The sequence below is a fragment of the Protopterus annectens genome, chromosome 7.part0 (assembly GCF_019279795.1).
Source record: "Protopterus annectens isolate FY-2018-M chromosome 7.part0, PAN1.0, whole genome shotgun sequence".
Classification (NCBI taxonomy): Eukaryota; Metazoa; Chordata; order Ceratodontiformes; family Protopteridae; genus Protopterus; species Protopterus annectens.
Window position 1 is genome coordinate 1707758587 of NC_056739.1, and position 20838 is coordinate 1707779424.

Below are 20838 nucleotides of genomic sequence, written 5' to 3' on the forward strand. Positions count from 1 at the left end.
TTTTAGAAGATTGGAAAAGGCTTCACTGGCAAAGTCTCTCTACAAGCCTTACCATCAGAAGAATGAGAAGCAAAATCCCCTTCTGTTTAATGGCTAACCCTTTGTTGGACAAATGTTTATATTTCCCTCTTAGCCTGTTTTTCATCATAACATGATTTCGATACTCTAGGAAAAATATTCTGAAGACAGCTGGATATAGCAGCTTGAATCTCACACCTGCCTCTTGATGTTCCCTGAATACTGGGATAAATTTGTTTCTCTTCTGCCTGGTGTACAGTGAATAATCATTTTTCACAAACACTCTGTCTCCAGTTTTTTAATACTTTGCTCTTCTGCCACAGTTTTGTCAGGATCAACTCTTTCTGCTGTTATGATTGCATCTTTACTAATACAGGTCTTTGCTGCTTTCTCATAGCCAGGTTTGGAGCATACATAACAAATCCTGCTGTGGAATACCATTCCAGTTATGTATTTGTGCTTTCTTTCCATGGTACAGCAGAAAGGATCAGGTTTTCTCTGCATGCTCTGCTCTGTTCTCTAATTCTACCAGTTTTTCAAACAGCTCTTCTTGAGCAGTCTCATACTCAACCAGCCTTTTCTTCATGTCAACCTCTGATTTTGTAGTTTCATTAGTTCCTCTGAATAGCTGTTTAAATCTTCTTACATTTGAGTTGAATATACTCAATCAGTGTTGTATTTATTTTAATAAGTACATTTGACTTATTTTTTCCTCAAAATTACTGGAAGGCTTGAACTGTTTTTTGCTAAACAGCTGCAAGATTCTTCCTAGAGGCTGTTTTCTGTTCACCTTTTCTGGATGATTTTCTTTCAGATTCTCTAATTTTTTTCTTAGCTGGAATTCACGCAGTATACTTACTATCCAGCTAATGAATTTTACTGACGCTGACAATATCTCTGGCTGTTGTCTCTCAGTTTCTGTTTTCACACTTGCTGAAGTGAAGTTGTTGATCAGTGTACAGCTGTCTTGAAGACACATACAGCCATTTCTTATACCAATTCTCTTTTCCTGGTTTTGAATCAGGGCAACAGCGTATCATGGCCTGAAGCTCAATGCCAAAAAGTGTATTGTCATCCCCTTTGGTAAAAACTCTGTACCCATGAACTACCACATAGCTGGTAGTCTACTTAATGCTGAAAATGTGATAAGAGACCTTGGGACACAGGTGGACAGTAGTCTCTCCTTTGATAATCACATCGCCACAGTGGTCAGGAAATCCTTCTACATGGCTCATCTCATCACAAAAGGATTCTCATCCAGAAAAAAGAGGTCATTGTTCCCCTCTACTCATCACTCATTAGACCCATTATAGAGTACAATGCCCCTTTTGGTATGTACCTCACAAGACATCTACAACAACTGGAAAGACCACAGAAATACCTCACAAAGAGGATTGCTGGCCTCAAACAGATGCCCTATGCAGACCATCTCAAAAAACTACAGCTTTACTCCATCACATATCGCCTACTCAGGGGCGATCTCTGCCTAACATACAAAGCTATGTCAAACCCAGAGCTGTTGGACATGCTCCACTTAAAGAAATCCCAATCCCTCCGAGCTACACGCTCTAGGGACCTAAACCTTGTCACCACAATAAACAGAACATGCTGGAGGAATAGATTCCTGTCCCAGAGACTTCCCATACTCTGGAACAGACTGCCAATGTCAAACAGAGCTCCTCATTAGCACTCTTCAAGAAAAATCTTGATGATTGGATGGTAAATGGAAAATTCACCCCGGGGATCACTTCTGTGGCTCTGCTCAACAGGGGCACAGGAAAATAATTTTCTTGGGTGGTGAAAGCCAGGGTACATTTTTTGGCTAGGCTTGTATGGGCCCTAGGGCTGATAGCCTAGTACCTACCTATGAACCTATGAACCTACCTATTGCTTTGTTCCATCATATTCTTATACTGAATGGATGTGCCTATGGATTATGCCTCCTCCCACAATTTCTTCGTGGTTTAAATTGGGGGAAGTATTTCCTAATATGATTTCTTGAGTCAGATGAGGGGTTATAGCCCTTGTATATGCAACAATTGTTTGAATATCTTCATGCATGAGAGGATATCTCAGACTGATATCTTTTTCCCCTTCCTGCTCTTATCCCTATCCCTACTCCTCTAACCTCGGCCTCCAAATCTAGTTACTACTCTTTTCTTTGTAATATGAGGATAAAATATAAGTTCTTTCTCTCTTAACTGAGTCTTGCTCATACCGTCTAGTGTGTCTTGTATAATTGTTTAGTATAATTTTTACTAAAATTGTTATAGTTTATAATTTTATTATTATAATTTTTCTTTTGACAAATGCTACCTCTGTATTGTGATTTTTCATGTCTTTTTACATTGTTAACTTTGTCACTGTTCATGCTTGGAGCTTTTCTCCCCGGGCCTCTACTGAAAATGGACACTGGATGTTAGACTAGCCTGGTCAACAAAAGTAAAAAATAAAAAATATATTCTTTTCTGTCACTATGAGTGCATATTATCTGTACATTGTTGGTTGTTACTAATCATAGACTTACATACTAGGCTATCTGTGATAAGGATAATTAAGCCTAGAGGGTCTAGCAGAGCTTGAATCTCCATTCTTTCTAAAAACACAGTACACTTCACGAGTTTGGATGTAACACAATGATTATTGCTGACCCAATTATTTTAGATGTAGTCTGAGAATAGCTCATAGGAACAGCTTCATTTTAGCATGCACTTTAGTTTTAACTTTCTTTTTCACTACTAGCATTCAGGGGCAGCTCGTGGTATCGGACTGCCGGACTGCAGCCCTCCCACCTAGAAAAAAAAAGAAAAATCTTTAAAACTAAAAAACAAACAGAAAAAAAAAAAAAAAAAAAGCACGAGTCCAGACTGCCTTTATCAGCAGTCCGGATAGAGATAGACAGGTACCCAGCAATCATTGCTGCAAATGCACCCAGGAATCAGTGCGGGGACGACCGCACAGAAGAGGAGGTCCGGACTGCTTCGGCTGCAGGCAGATCCAATCAGGACTGACAGAGGTCAGCTGCTCTCGTGGAACTTTCATTGCGTGGGATCATTCAGGAGGTAGGTGTAGCAGGTTTTGGTCGCTGGCTGGATTGCTCCGTGTCGCGGGTGGTTTTTGCTGCTTCAGGTCACTGGATTGCTCTGGTGGTTTTGCTGCTTGGATTACTTCAGGTCGCTGGCTGGATTTAGGTGTTTGGTCGCTGGGTGAGACATACATCAGGTAGGTGTGTGTCTGTGTGTGTGTGTGTAATGCCCCAGTTACTATATACTGGTGGCTAGAGAGAGCAAATGGTGGTGGATAGAGATACTCAGGCTTGAACCCTGTACCTTGGATGCAGGTGGCAAGGACCTGAATTCCCTATCCACCACCATTTCTAAAAAAAAACTTGCAGATTTTTGCCTTATATTTGTTCTGTTCCTCATAAAATCGGTGGTTTCTGTATCTACATTTTTCCTTCCAAAGTCTGTAGTGTAGTGGTGCACTGGTAGCATTGTTGCCTAACAACTACAGGTTCTCTGGTTTGATTCTTGGCTGGGGTGCCTTCTGTGTGGCGTCTGCATGTTCTCTCATCTTGCAAAGATGTGATTGGCATTTCTCTCTGCTCTGCTGAAAATTGTATTTTGTTCCAAGTCAAACTAGTTTACTGGTTAAATGTTTAAAAAATAACAGGCATTTGAATTTCAGATTTCATATTCTTCAGAAAGTACATGGTAACACAAAATTGTTCTAGCGGTTGTCTAAGTTTATAACATGGATATTTGAAATGTGTCCCTATTTTTGGGACTGTATCCCCCCATTATTGGCTTTGTCCAGGTATTTGTGCTTGAGAGTTATCTATGGTGAGAACTGTATTCATTGAATGTTTGGGGGCTGTATCCCCCCCCCCCCATTACTGGCTTTGTCCACATGTTGTTTGCTAAGAGGTTGAGAGCTATAGTGAGAACTGAATTCACTGAATATGTTTGGGGGCTGTATTCCCCCCCATTATTGGCTTTGTTCAGGTGTTTTGTGCAAGAGGTTGACAGCTATGCTGAGAACTGAATTCACTAAATGGTAGCCATTTAAGTTTGTCTTCCTCTCTTTTACAAAACAGCTGATTTGGCATAGTGGTATGTTTCTCTGACTGTTTTGTACAGGGTCCCCTGGGTTAAAGACGTGGCAGTGAAATGTATGGTGGTAACACAGCATTTTATTTTAGCAACTTTCCAACATTATACAAATAATGTTTAAAATGTGTCCCTGGTCGTCTCCCTCCCCCCCAATAAATTTTGGCTTTTTCCAGATTTCTTGTGCTGCAAAGTTCAGAGATACAACTGCGTGTCGAGTAGATTTTACAAGGAGCTGAGAGCTGCAGGGGACCAAAACTTTAGTGCTGCTTATTCTGAGTCTGCTTGCATTAATAGCACAACAGGTAGTGTACTTGCTTTTGATGCAGAAGGCTGTGGGTTCTACTCACACAGTAGATAGATGCATTGCTGATACTGTACTGTGTTGTAAAGTGGGTGGATGCTGCAGTCCTTTTTGGCAAAGATACCTAGAGTAGTAACTATGAACCTGTTATCAGTTTGCCATACAGTCCCTATTGCGATATTACTAGCTTATTTTTTTTTTTAATGCATGCAACATAGGCAATTTATTCCTCAAGGGCAACAGGCACTTTATTTGTAGATGAATAAACAGTGACATATAAAGTTGTTTGCTAGTAGCAACCTCTTCATTGTTACAGATTTCTTTAATGTGGAATTATTTAGATGGCTTTTACTACTTCAGAAATTGTGCATATTTACTGATACTGGTGGACTGTAGAAGGTTGAGTAGACTTTTATGATGGAAATGTTCTGAATTGGGTAGTTTCGTCATTGGTGCATGCATTTTGTTTCATTGTTTACTGGAAAAATGTTCAAAACAATAAATTTAAAATGCCGTCTAACAACTGTACTGTATTGTACAAGGAATATAATTTAGTAGAATCAGGAAGGTGTATCAAAGAGCACATGTATGTTTCATGTGCAAGGGGCCTATGATTTGAAAACAGCCCAAAGTTAATCTTTATCTGCCACTGGCAAAATGTATTTTCTTTGAATGTGGGTTTCAATGCTGTTTCATTGAATGTGCGTTTCAAGGGCAGAGAAGTTTTTAATGCTAAGCCTGTTTTCATTGTGAGACTGCGTTACTTTGTTTAGCAGATGTCTTAGTGTTTGTGCTGTAAAATGCAAAATAAAACTTTCAAATGAAATCCAGATCATCATAGAAGTAAAGCAGTATGCACATTAGTGTTTATGGTAAATGGAGTGAAATAGCCAAGTAATGGATCACTGGAATGGCTGCAGGGAGGAGGGCTCCATTCGACCATGATTTTATGAGGGGGAAGAGCGGCAAACTCAAAGACAGCCCCAGCTGAACTATACCTCCCAACTGTCCAGATTTTTACAGAATGAATAGATTTTTGCTTCTTATTTTTGGTTTGTTCCTCATAATATTTGTGGTTTTCTGGAAAATCATTTAGAAATTAAGTCAGTAAATAATGACACTGAGTTTCAGACTTCATAACCTTCAGAAAAATGCATGCTGAAGTAAGACCTGTTCTGTCAACTGTCTCAGTTTATACAAGAGCAATTTTTAGTACTGTTTATGTTCCCCCAATATATTTGGCCTTGCCCAGATTTATTGCATTAACAGGTTGAGAGGTACATGCAAATAAATTGCTTCATAGAATTAGGCATAGCCAAACCTCTCAACTGTCCCTGAATTTGGCTCAAAATGTTGCTCTTTCCCTAATAATCCCTCCGCAAAATAGCAATTTTGGAAGAAAACATGGAGGGTTTACAATTTAGAAATAACTGTAATAATCAGAGGTATAGATTACTTTTATTTCAGAAATGCATGTAGATTCTTTTATTTTGTCAGCTGCTCAAGTTAGCAGTACTATTATTAAAAAAGTGTCCCTTCTTTGACAGGCTCCCAGCTGTATTGTGTGGCTATTTTATATTTTTGCATCACATCTTTGGTCCATTTTTCATAAAATTGTTTTTTTGGCAAATTAGTGGTAAATCATTAAAGACTGAAGTTAGAAAATAATGACATACATTTGAGTTTCTGATTTCATATCCTTCAGAAAATTCATACTAATGCAAGACCTACTATTCTATTATTTTTCTAAGTTTATAAGAGCAATATTTAAAAATTGTCCTTATTTTTGGGCCTTTGTCCCACTTCTGTGTATGGCTTTGCTCTGAGGGTAAGGTATGACAAATGTGTCAGGGCCATCAGTCAGCCAGAGACATTTCAAATTGTGACATACCTGTTGCATCCCACTCCCCCATGTAGTGACTCTGGATGTGTCCAAGCAAAGCAAGGAGCAGTTGTGCAGTGTAAATGTGCAGGGTATCCCCCCATGCAGTGTAAATGTGCTGGGTATCCCCCCATCCAAGGTAGACACAAGTACTACAGTGGCTTTTCATCTGTTCTTGATTTTGCAGAATGGTCTGGTTTCTGTCATATTTTTGTACTGTTGATTTATGCTTATTACTCAAAGTGCCTGTTGCTCTGTGTTTTAAGTAGCAATGCTTTAATAACTATCAGGTAAGCTTGTCTGAGATCATAACATGCAAGTAAGCTTTAATAAGCATACTGTTAAAGAATTGCCAGCATTGAAGCCTTTCTGTTGTTGCCATCCAGAGAATACTTAACTTGCATATACTACTCAGAAACAGACCCTCGTGGTCCTGCAGAGTGGTGCTAGCAGCAGAGAACTGAGAAAAGCGACTACTTTCCTGATCTAAGTATTTTTTTGCTGTTTTTACCTGAGAGACCTTCCTTTTCTTACTTTGAACAAGTTTATACTGCTTTATTACCTGTTTTTTTGCATTGTACATTATCTGCACTTAAAGTTACATTTGGTCGAAAGTTTGTTGTTAAATTTAACTGTTGAGGCTACCCACTAAAGTGAGCTAGCCTGTGTAAGTGATTTATTACTGTTTTTCCTGAATTTCTGTGTACTTTTTAACTTAAAAAACAAACAAAAAAAAATAAATATCCTTGTTTTCCCGCCTTTCTCGACTAGTTTAGACCAGTATATAGGCTTTGCTGTATTCTGGACTGTGGTGTAGTTCCTGTGTTGTCCATTGCCTTACTTGGATAGAAGGAAGTTTCTTTGCTCACCAGTGGGAGTGGGGAGCCTTGAGCAGCCTATCTGTCCCTGAAGGAGTGACCTCAGCACAAGAGCTTGTAGTAATTGGTCATTTTGGACCATTTCCAGCTCTTTTGAAGTTCCCTGTTTAAAATCCACGTTTGCGTGGCTTTGCGCAATTGTGCGCATAGTGCAGCGCTGGTTAAACAGGTTTAAACTATTCCTGGCTCCGCCAAGTCTGCACTTCAATTTTTCCCTTAAGAAAGCTCTACTTTCAACAAAATCAGTCTATTCGCTTTATCATAAGCCTAGAACTTGCCCCTAAAACCTTTCTTTTAAGTGAAGCACCCTTAAACTAACGTAAGCACTACATCCACCTACAACCCATGCTAATACCCACTTCCCTTCAAAGTCCTCTCTCTGACCCAGTTACACATCACCCCCTTATACTATTCTGGCATGTCGAGTGGTATATTACTAACGTCCTCTCCAGTTCAGCTGGTTAATCTTGGAATCCTGAGACAATGTTACAATTGTCTCATGTACACAGACAACCCTCTCCTCCTCCCAACAAACACAGACACATGTGAGAGATGAAACTATATAGCCAAACTGGAGGCTGAACTCTCTCAACACAGGACTAGCAAGACCAGACAGGAGGAGAAGGTAACCACACACACAACAAACCCAGTCTCACATAAACCAACCACAACTGCAAACCAAACACATAGTAACACAAAGACATACTCGGAGGCTCTAATAAAAAACTTACCGAAACAACAGAGGCTCCCAAAGCAGACATCCAAGAAAACACCACCACAAAACTCTGCACAAGCAACACATAGTACACAAAGTCAGTGTGCCAAACAATCACAGCCCTTAAGGCGAAACACCATGCCTGATACACTAGTAATAGGTGACTCTATAGTCAGACACACTGACGTCCCGCTTACCAGGCTGAACAAAGAGAGGGTAATGGTGAGCTGCCAGTTGGGAGCTAGGATCCGCCACATAACACAAGCACTCAGGTCACTCCAAAGCAAGTACAAATATGACTCCGTCATTGTACATGCAGGTGTGAATGACCTGAGACGTACCTCCTTGGACTACATGAAAAGAGACATAGAGGAGCTCTCTGATTATGTAGCCCAGGCCGGTATGACCCTGACCCTGAGCAGCATCTTGCTCTCACCAAGAATGATGCCACAATACAAAGACAAGATGATCAGCTTTAATAATTGGCTCAATTACTGGTGTCATTCTAGGGGGATCCAATGTCTGTCTGCTTGGAATGACATGCTGGACAAGCCACGCTGCTTCGCAAGGGATGGCTTCCACCTGTCACCACTGGGCTTCCGGATATTGGCTAAGGCTCTTGCCACCCCCATAGTGCCTTTTTTAGGCAAGGCTCAAAAGACAAACCCACCACCTTAGAAAACAATAAAGGAAAAAAACTAAGGGTAATGCTGCTCAACGCCAGAAGTCTAAATCTCAAGATGCAGGCTCTCGAGGCACTCCTCAGTATGGAGAGCATCAATGTCTGTGCAGTAACTGAAACCTGGTTCAAGGCTGCTGAGAGCACCCCAGCCCTACCAGGTTATACCTCATATCATGCTTTTCGGCCTCAAAACCTGGGCCGAACCACACAAGGAGGGGGAGTGTCCATATTCATTAAAGACACCCACACCTCCAGGTTAGTGGCAACGCACGAAGCATTGGAGACCATCCATGTGAAACTAACCATAGGCAAAACTGCTATACAACTTGTAGCATGCTACAGACCACCCTCACAATCTCAGGAACTCCATTCAGCCTTCCTGAAGACACTGGAGGATATGAATGTCTCACCAAATACCATCACATTGGGAGACTTCAACTACCCAAACATAGACTGGGTGCATTACTCAAGTCCCAGCACCCTAGCCCAAAAGTTCCTGGAATTCATCAACACAAATGCGATGGAACGACTAGTCACTTCCCCTACAAGGGGAAATAATATACTTGACCTGATCATCACAAACATGGGGACAAAATGCTCAACACCGGAAGTATACCCCTCACTAGTGAGATCAGACCATAAACTAATAACCCTAGATATTCATATCCCACCTCCATCCCCAGCACAAAAGACCACAGTGAGAAACTTCTCAAAAGCAGACTTTACACTCCTTAGGACTGAAATGGTATCCTTCAAGCCCCCTGGGCCAGTGGAAACCACATCCCACACTGCTGAATCCTTCACAAATGCTTTCTATGGGCATCTCCAAGAATGTATGGATCATGCAATCCCAAATAAAACCAAGACCCTTTCCACCAAAGGCAGGCATCCTATCTGGTGGACCCCAGCCATAAACACACTTTATAACAAGAGAAGGAAGCTACTACAAGACAGAGCAAAATCCCATAAAGGGAAGGCATCCCTGATCAGCACTAGTAAAAAACTATGTTCGCTAATAAAATCATCAAAGGCCAACTTCGAGAGAAAAATCGCTAAGGACACTAAAGACAATCACAAGGCCTTCTTCAGTTATGTTAGAAACCTGGGCAGAAACTCTCAGATATGGGCAGAGTTAGTTCATAACGGCAAAAAATACACTGAACCCACAGATATTGCCAACATACTGGCAGACAGGTTCAGTGCAAATTTCTCCCCTCCCCCAAAAGACGAAATAAATATCTCAGCTGAATGCAACCTCCCTGAAATCTCAGATGTCCAGGTGAGAGCTGACCTCAGCAAAGCTAAAAATACAGCATCCATGGGACCTGACGGTGTCCCGGGTTGCGTGCTACGTGAACTCCTAGAGGAGCTAAACCCGCACATAAGAACGCTGTTTAATCTTAGCCTTGCTACAGGATACGTTCCTGAACACTGGCGTACAGCTACAGTGGTCCCACTCCACAAAGGTGGCACCTCTACAGACCCCGGAAACTACCGCCCCATAAGCTTGACCAGCCTGGTCTGCAAAGCTATGGAAAGGATCACCATGGAACTCATAAACAAAGACATCGGGGACCTACAGACAATTGACCCTACCCAGTTCTGCTTTGTAAAAGGCAGATCCTGTCTTTTAAACCTGGTGGACTTTTTTGAAACAGTCACTAGAGCCATCGATGAAGGCAAAGCAGTTCATACAGCCTACCTGGATCTGGCAAAAGCCTTTGACACAATACCCCACTTAGGCATCATAGACAAGCTCAACAGCTTAAATGTAAACCCGTTTATCACAAGATGGGTTGCAAACTGGCTAAAGGACAGAACCCACAAAGTCAGAATAGCTGGAGCTATGTCAGACTCTAAGCCAGTCACAAGTGGAGTCCCACAGGGCTCTGTCTTGGGACCCCTCTTGTTTGGCATTTATTTCTCAGATGTGCAGGCAAACATAGGGGGGTTGTAGCTGACAAAGTTTGCAGACGACTGCAATCTAGGCACCATAGTCGACACACCAGCTGGCACATGCATCCTCCAGAAGGGCCTCAAAGAAACAGACAACTGGTGCCAGAGCCATAGCCTTAAACTAAATGCCAAAAAATGTATAGTCATCCCCTTTGGAAAAAACAAAGTACCCACAAATTACCAAATAGGTGGTAATCCATTAAGTACAGAAAAAGCAATCAGAGACCTGGGGACCCAAGTTGACAGAGACCTCTCATTTGACACCCACGTCGCCAAAGTGGTTAGAAAGACCTTCTACCTTGCCCACCTTATCATGAAGGGATTCACATCCAGATCAAAGGATGTCATTGTACCCTTAAATTCCTCCCTTTTCAGGCCTATGATTGAGTACAATTCCCCATTTGGTATGTACCTCACCCGGCACCTGCAGCAGCTGGAGAGACCCCAAAAGTACCTTACCAAGAGGATCAAGGGTCTCCAGCATATGTCATATGCTGCCAGACTGAAAAAGCTCCAGCTCTATTCAGTAGCATACTGCCTGCTCAGAGGTGATCTGTGCCTTACGTACAAGGCCATGTCCAATTCAGAATTAATGGACATGCTCCACCTCAAAAAATCCAAATCCATCAGAGCCACGAGAGCTAAAGATCTAAACCTCAGCACAAATATGAATAAGACATGCTGGAGGGACAGATTCATAACCCAGAGGCTTCCCACACTCTGGAACAGGTTACCTGTCCATGTTAGGCAGAGCCCCTCACTGACTCTCTTCAAGAGAAATCTGGACGAATGGATAGGTGATCGTAGATTTACCCCGGGGGTCATCTCTGTGTCATTGCTAGATAGAGGCACAGTAAACTAAATTTAATTTAAATTGTACACTTTTGTATCATTACATAGGGTGGCGAAAGCCACGTACACTTTGGCTAGGCTTATAAATGCCCTAGGGTAGATAGCCTAGTACTATACTATGAAACTATGAAACTATAAGCGTTGGGTATTGAAATGCATATGACAGTATTTGTAATAAAGTACAGGATTACATTATTTTAAGAAGCTCATTACACTTGTTGGAGACTTCCAGTAATCTCGGAGGGCTTTACCCATAAACTAAACAGAATGCTAGTCTGCTCATTCCCAGTTATCTGTTGTGGCACAGTGCACAAAAGCAACCAAGTAACACTCCAGGTCACCCCACATGGTCAGTTTATTTCATGGCAGGTACCACTCTGGGGTTGGCAGCTGCACTGGCCAGCAGAACTAGCTGTTTCTGTAGTTGCACCAGCATCTGGTCAGTTAGGTGCAACTAACATCTAGTTAGTTTCCACCAGTGACTCAACAAGTCTTGTTAGTAAGCTCTTCATGGTTGGGGTCACTAGATGAGCACTCCAAGAATAGCAGCAAAATATAGAAATAGCTTCTTGAATGCCTTGAGACTTGGAATCTCCTTTTTTAGCATAGTAATTGATAATTAAGAACATATTTAGTAACACATAATATATTCTTAACTGTTGTGGGAATGTTCCCATAGTGCATAGTGTGGCACACATTTAAAGGTATAGTACCCACTTCCAATATTGCACTGTGCGTACGTGTGTATGAGTGCGCATGTGTGTATGTATATACTTGCATATACACACATATACACATATATATTGTAGATTTTATATATATATATATATATATATATATATATATATATATATATATATATATATATAATGTATACACCAGCACGTACATTCATATATTGTGTGTGACATTACATCAAAGTGACACTTGATTGATACCCATACTACTGACACTAAATAACTTGAGTCTTGACCCAAAGAAACAACAAAGAGTTAAATAAAAACACTGTTTTTTGCATTTTGCAAGCCTTCTTGCATCCCCCCAGTAAATCACTTATTGAAATATACAAGCTTGCACAAAAGTGTCGAATAAAGAGAAATATCTTTATCCAAACCGTATACTAATTCCACAGTATTTAATTTGCAGTGGATGAAAAAGTGATCTGATGAAAGAATGCACCAGATTACTGCTTTGTCATAGCCAGTAATCTAATGAATGGATTATATGTACATGCACACACACACACACACATATATATATATATATATATATATATATATATATATATATATATATATATATGGGTCTACTGCTTTTGACAATGCGTTAGTAAAACACATCTTATCCTTCCCTAACCATACCTTTAAATTTATAGGCTTGGACCAGATACAAATTGACAGTAGAAGAGGCCCCTTTAATCTACTCCTTGAAGACTTGAAGAACGGGAATTATCATGGCAACTTAGAACTAATGCCTTTATGGAACCAGGCCTTAATGACCATTGCAACATTTCATGCCTCTTGAAGCTTAGAAGCTTAAAAAGATGATATTCAGATTCAAAAACTATTTTTTGAAAGAAAATACTAGAAAAGTATATTAAAGTGTTTTATAAATTTTGTAGACAGATTTTTTTACTTTTTATTTTTTATTTTCTAATAATGTTTTTATATATATTTTTATGTATATATTTTTTGTACGCTAAGTAGTATAGAATTGAATTTATAAAAGTTACAGAATGCTCCTGTAAGATAAATAATGGGATTTACAAGTGTATGTATCCACACTTTCCAATGAGCTGTGAGTTAGGGTTACAACTATCTGTGGAATACCCCTTTAAATGAAGTAATATCTCAATGAATTAATTAATTAACTTAATTGATGGTTACTGAATTAGAAGGGGTACAAAACATATAAAAAGCTAACACTTGTGGCTTATAATCTATCCGAAGAAGTCATTCAACTTTGTATGACGAAAAGCGCTTAATAAAAATCGGTCAAGAAGAGTTTTTGTTGCCTGGAATCTTTGTCTGGATCTATTTGGTTTGGCTGTTAAGCATTTTACTTGGTTCGTGGTCTACTGCTTTTAGTAGAATTACATTTGGTCGAAAATGGAATATAGCCCCTTCCCCACTGCAGTGCAACCCTGGAGTGAGAATATAAAGTTAGGTGTGTATGGGGGGGACAGTCCTCCACATTGGGGGTGTGTGGGGGTGTAGCCCCCCATATTTTGCAACTAGTTTTTACTGACATTACATGTTTCAATTTATTTTTAATGGATACACAAGCATATAATAGTGAATACACTGCAATTATGTGGGGGCTATGCCCCCCCACATCCCCCAATGAGGGGACTGTGCCCCCACCCCCCTTACTTTATATTCTCACTCCAGGGTTGCACTGAAGTGGGGCAGGGGCTATATTCCATTTTCGACCAAATGGGTTTTCAGTGAAATGCATTTTCGGTGCAGTGGGTTGCCTGAAATAATTTTCGACCAAATGTAATTCGATTAAAAGCAGTAGATCCATATATATTGTATGTATATATACACACACACACACACACACATATATATATATATATGTATATATATATATATATATATATATATATATATATATGTGTGTGTGTATCTTTACACACACCTTTCAACTGCAGTTCTATTTTATATTGTTTTACAGTTTTTGATTTTACATAGAATGCCATCCCTGAATATTAGTATATTGTAAACTAGTCATCTTTGCAGTGTTTATAGTCTACATCTGTGACCTTTCCCCTGTGACTCCTTTGTCTTGGTCCAAGATATTTTCCTCATACAAATATTTATTTATTTATTGATTTTTGTTTTCTGGGAAAGTCTGACTGTGCAGTGCCCTTTTTTCAGCAGATGCCTGGATGGAAAATCTCCATTAAACAGGCATCATGGATATAATCTGAAACAGTTCATCATGTATAGTCAGTTTTATTAATGAGTAATAGTTCCATAATTCAGGGTAGTTTCTCAACTGTATTGACTGCGCCGTTCTCTTGTCTGTTTGTCTAGTTATATTGATAGTGATTTGTTGCTATCGTACCATATGGATTACCGCCACACAACTCCTTGATCTGATCTAGCAGCAGTGTACTTATATCACAAGCCATAAACTTGTGTTTATCCACTGTAAATCAAGCAGCACTACAGTCATTCTGGACAGGTGTGACATGCTTATACCGGGTTTATTTTCAGTCAGAGTAGCAAATCCATTGAACCTCTGCTCATCAAATGTAAAACACTGAATGTTCAATTCAGCAAACGTTCATCATCATTCTCTTTCGGCTTTTCCCGTTAGGGGTCGCCACAGCGGATCATCTCTTTCCATTTCTTCCTATCCTCTGCATCTTGCTCTGTCACACCAACCGCCTGCATGTCCTCTCTCACCACGTCCATAAACCTTATCTTAGGCCTTCCTCTATTCCTCTTACCTGGCAGCTCCATCCTTAGCATCTTTTTCCCAATATACCCATCATCCCTCCTCAGCACATGTCCAAACCAACGCAATCTCGTCTCTCTTGCTTTGTCTCCAAACTGTCCAACATGAGCTGACCCTCTAATATACCAATTCCTAATCCTATCCATCCTAGTCACACCGATTGCAAATCTTAACATCTTTAACTCTGCCACATCCAGCTCTGACTCCTGCCTTTTGTCAATGCCACTGTCTCCAACCCATATAACATAGCTGGTCTCACTACACTCTTGTAGACCTTCCCTTTCACTCTTACGGATACCGTCTGTCACAAATCACTCCTGACACTCTTCTCCACCCATTCCACCCTGCCTGTACTCTCTTCTTCACCTCTCTTCCACATTCACCATTACTCTGAACTGTTGATCCCAAGTACTTAAACTCGTCCACCTTTACCAACTCTACTCCCTGCATCCTCACCATTCCTCTACCCTCCCTCTCATTTACACACATATATTCTGTCTTAGCCCTGCTGACCCTCATTCCTCTGCTCTCTAGAGCATATCTCCACCTCTCCAGAGTCTCCTCAACCTGATTCCTACTCTCACTACAGATCACAATGTCATCTGCAAACATCATAGTCCACGGGGCCTCCTGTCTGATCTCATCTGTCAACCTGTCCATCACCACTGCAAATAAGAAAGGACTCAGAGCTGATCCTTGATGTAATCCCACCTCCACCTTAAACGGATCTGTCACTCCCACTGCAGTCCTCACCACTGTCACACTACCCTCGTACATATCCTGTACCACTCTTAGGTACTTCTCTGCCACTCCCGACTTCCTCATACAATACCACAACTCTTCTCTAGGCACCCTGTCATATGCTTTCTCCAAGTCTACAAAGGCGCAATGCAACTCCTTCTGACCTTCTCTGTATTTCTCCATCAACACTCTCAGAGCAAACATTGCATCTGTAGTGCTCTTTCCTGGCATGAAACCATACTGCTGATCACTAATCATCACCTCCCTTCTTAACCTTGCTTCCACTACTCTTTCCCATAACTTCAAGCTGTGACTAATCAGTTTTATCCCTCTGTAGTTACTGCAGCTCTGCACATCACCCTTATTCTTAAAGATAGGTACCAAAACACTTTTCTCCACTCCTCAGGCATCCTCTGACTTTCCAAAATTTCATTAAACAATCTAGTTAGAAATTCCACTGCCATTTCTCCTAAGCACCTCCATGCTTCCATTGGTATGTCATCTGGGCCAACAGCCTTTCCATTCTTCATCCTCTTCATAGCTGCCTTACTTCCTCCTTGCTAATCTGTTTCACTTCCTGATTCACTATCCCCACATCATCCAACCTTCTCTCTCTCTCATTCTCTTCATTCATCAGCCTCTCAAAATACTCTTTCCATCTACTCAACACACTCTCCTCTCTTGTGAGTACCTTTCCCTCACTATCCTTTATCACCCTTACATGCTGCACATCTTTCCCAGCTCTGTCCCTCTGTCTAGCTAATCGGTACAGGTCCTTTTCTCCCTCTTTAGTGTCCAATCTCTCGTACAACTCTCCATATGCCCTATCCTTAGCTTTTGCCACCTCTCTCTTTGCCATGCCTCATCTCCTTATACCCATGTCTACTTTCTTCATCTCTTTGACAATCCCACTTCTTCTTTGCCAGCCTCTTCCTCTGTATACTCTCCTGTACTTCCTCATTCCACCACCAGGTCTCCTTGTCCTCCTTCCTCTGTCCAGATGTCACACCAAGCACCTTTCTAGCAGTCACCCTTACTAGTTCTGCTGTAGTTACCCAGCTATTCGGTAACTCTCCACTGCCTCCCAGTGCCTGTCTTAACTCTTCCCTAAACTCCACTTCACAATCACCCTTTTTTAACTTCCACCATTTAATCCTTGGCACAGCTTTCACATTCCTCCTCCTCTTCTTGATCACCAACGTCATTCTACATACCACTAATCTATGCTGCTTAACTACACTTTCACCTGCCACCACTTTACAGTCTCCAATCTCCTTAAGACTGGCCCTCCTACATAGTATATAATCAACTTGTGAGCATCTTCCTCCACTCTTGTACGTCACCCTATGCTCCACCCTCTTCTTAAAATACGTATTCACCACAGCCATGTCCATCCTTTTCGCAAAATCCACAATCATCTGACCTTCTGCATTCCTCTCCTTAACACCATACCTACCCATCACTTCCTCATCCCCTCTGTTCACTTCACCAACATGCCCATTAAAGTCCGCTCCAATCACTAGTCTCTCACCCTTGGGTACACTCACCACAACTTCATCCAACTCACTCCAAAATTTCTCTTTCTCTTCCATCGCACACCCAACTTGAGGAGCATATGCACTAACAACATTCATCATTACACCATCAATTTCGAGCTTCATAAACATCACTCGGTCAGACACTCTCTTCACGTCTAAAACACTCTTGGCATATTGTTCCTTTAGTATAACCCCTACCCCATTTCTCCTGCCATCCACACCATGATAAAACAATTTGAACCCGTTTCCTAAACACCTGGCCTTACTTCCATTCCATCTGGTCTCTTGCACACACAATATATCAACCTTCCTTCTCTCCATCATATCAGCTAGCTCTCTTCCTATACCAGTCATACTGCCAACATTCAAAGTTCCTACCCTCACTGCTACACTCCTAACCTTCCTCCTATCTTCCTGCCTTTGGCCACGCCTTCGCCCTCCTCTTCTCCTTCGGCCAACAGTAGCCCAATTTCCGCCAGCACCCTGTTGGCTAACAGTACTGGTGGCGGTCGTTGTTAACCCGGGCCTTGACCGAACCGGTATGCAATTATGAAAAGTTCTCCGCATCAGTAATTTTTGGCAGAAGTTTTATGCCGGATGCCCTTCCTGACGCAACCCTCCCCATTTATCCGGCAAATTCAGCAAACGTTGAATCATCAAATATTTTACCCAGGGAAAAGAGACAGTGGACCAACATGCATATCGAAACAGACACCACAATATATCAAGCCCATCTGCCCCCCCACACCCACCCTAGTTAAACATACCAACTCAGAGATTGCACTACAGTGGGGGAAAAGGACAAATTTCCTAAATCTGGCCAACCAGACTCCATTCCCTAGGTAAAATATTCGATGATTTAATGTTCATTGAATTGAACTTACAATGTTTTATGTTCGATGAACAGAGGTTTGATGTATTTGTTATTCGATAACTGAACACAGACCCACTCATACTTATGACTTGGGCCACTCACACTCTCATATCCTTGTGTGCCTCATGCATCCATCTTCAGATGTCCTTCCACACTATGACTTGGCACTAGCCTTCTTACCTTGTGGTATTCAGCTATGCATGCAATATGCTTAGATTGTGCCAGAACCTTAGTCTATGATTCATTTATAAGGGATAGTAAAGTTTTCATAGGGACATACTAGGCAAATGATCACTTTGACCATAAGGTGCCTAGACATATACACCTTTAAGCAGATACACTAAGAAGTTCTTACCATCCTTTACAAGTACTTAATAATGCTCTCCTCACAAATCAAGCAGGGTAATATGATAATCCTGATTAATGTGTATATACATATCCAGTCATCCAAACTAGCCTTAACTGCAGACAAAGTAGCAGTTTGCTTGACCTGTAGTGGTAATTTCTTTCATAGACTAGGAATATGTTGGGTCATGAAAACTATCCCTCCAGTGAGTCTTGTTTATTTATCAATGTAGATTTAGGTCCTTAGTGCAGGTGTTTGAAAAGCCACCAGTTTTGTAAAGAAATAGGAAGCCAAATAGGACTGGGTCTTTCATGGCTCAAAAAGGAAAACACAGGGTCACCTTGCAGCTACCTGTAGACTACTGAATATAAGGAGGGTCATGTTAACCTGTTGGAGTAGTTGAAAGATTTAAGACCTTTAATTTTCTTGGCTAGAAATCTCTGAGGCCTTTCTAATTGAATGATATGCTTAGATTTGCACATAGAAAGGGGGGCACAGTATTCAATGATGGGTCTGAAAAGTGAAAACTACAGTAGTAGGATAAATTCTTTCTTTATTAAACATTTGTTAACTGGGAAAGTCCGACTTGGAAGAATGACAATTTTCAGTGGAGGCCCGGGGAGAAATGCTCCAGAGGCATGTCTTTGTAACATCTTTATAATGTCTTTGTAATGTCTTTAGATCTTGAAGATGCTTCTTTCGAAATCAACTGGGCCAGTTAGAAAAAATTCCTGACTATGGTGGAAACATGATAATTGAATGAGAGAGAGAGAGTTTAATTCATAAGTACCTAGGTCACTTATGATCATATCTGCCTAAAGAAGAGCAAAATTTATAACACACAAGATGAGAGCAGCCTTCAGCCAAATGCTGCTATGCTAAACTTTTGTCTATAGGAACTAGTTAAATATTAACAATATACAATATCTGACAGGTGAACCAATGGTTACAAAACATGTTGCGGTGAGTGACCTTTTGTCAGATCCAGCAGGATGACCATTGGCATTATATAAGGTTCAGTAATGGGGTCTCTTGTCTTTGGAATTTTCTTTTCTTTTCTGATATTAAAGTAAGAATGGAGCTGTGTTTAACAAATTAAACACATGACTAAAAATGGACAACATAGTTACTTCTATTAAAGATGCTACTGTACTCCAACAGGGGCTAGACAAAACACATACCTTGTGTAATAACTGATTCTGAAAATGCAGAATCATGAGTTTTGGAAATAGAGATATAAAATCTGATTATGGAACAGACAGACAATTCTTAAAAAAAAACAAAAAAAAAACAGAAGGACCATAGCAAAGGATGAACTTGATTTTACCCAGTGTGTTTTCATTTTTGTCAGTCAAATGCAACAATTTGTCCATATGTTACTGAAAGATATGATTGGCCATTCCAAGTAATTTTCCCCAGTAGACTTCTATAATTTGCCTACATTTTGTAGTTTCCATTCCAGTCATTTAGTAAAACCTCCTGTTTAAAAAAATAAGTATTAACAGAAAAAATGCGATAGGTATACAACAAAACATTTATCATACCTCTTTAATTCTGGAACCTTAGTTGCCATATATATAATTATCTAAACTCACTACGTTCAATACATCTAAAACTATTTAGTTTAAAACAAATAAAAATGGAAAAAAAATGGAAAAAGAAAAAAATAGTGTTTTTGCAGGTGGACAAGCCCCTCATGCCCCCTCCTGTTTATATATTCCAAATCCAAGATCGCACAACAGTTAGGAAAATGACAAACTCCCATAATGCACTGTGTCAACCTTGCAAAGACCACCCACACCGCAGCATATGTATAGCTAAGTCAATCTAACACAAGATTAAATAATACTACTATCAGAAAAGTAAATACACATTGTCAAAAATACATTTGATGAAATAAACGTTGTTTTAATGGTTAGTATCTAAAATTAGATAAACAAACGAAACTCTTCATGAGGGAACTAGAGACTACATGCACAGGATAATGGAAATGAAACTTATTGAAGGCTAGTAGGTTATAAGGTTGTTACCACATCCTATGGCTTAACAAACAAACAAGACACACTTTACAGAATACACTGATGTGGAAGGTGCAGTCTATTTCATTGTTGGCATATATACATTATTATCTATATAGTGTACTTACGGTGTCAACACCAGCCAGTAACATCTCTGTCATGTTGGCATATATCTCCTCCAATGTCATGCCTTTACTGACTAATAGGTAAGTAAGAAGGCCACCTTTCACTTCTTCCCCATTCTCCAGCTGCTTCTGAATCTCTCTGACCTTAGTGTCAACATGGATCTGACCTTTGCAAATAAAAACAAAATTAATGTAAAATGACATGTGCTTACTAACTTGAAATGACAGGCTTGCCAGGCTTTAAAACATGTGCAGCACAATATATCAGCACACAGTTTAGCTAAACAGCATTCACAGAATTCTTTTTGTCAAAATCTATCCAAGGGAAAAAC

General features: G+C 40.4%; 1 protein-coding gene across 1 annotated transcript in view; it reads right to left on the reverse strand.

The window, feature by feature from the left end:
* Positions 1-20838, reverse strand: part of LOC122807189 (cytochrome P450 27C1-like) — a 413262-nt gene that overhangs the window by 210959 nt on the left and 181465 nt on the right. The window contains exon 4 of the mRNA XM_044078238.1: positions 20510-20673. Coding sequence (XP_043934173.1) covers positions 20510-20673 — 164 coding nt within the window. The remainder of the gene's footprint in view (positions 1-20509; positions 20674-20838) is intronic.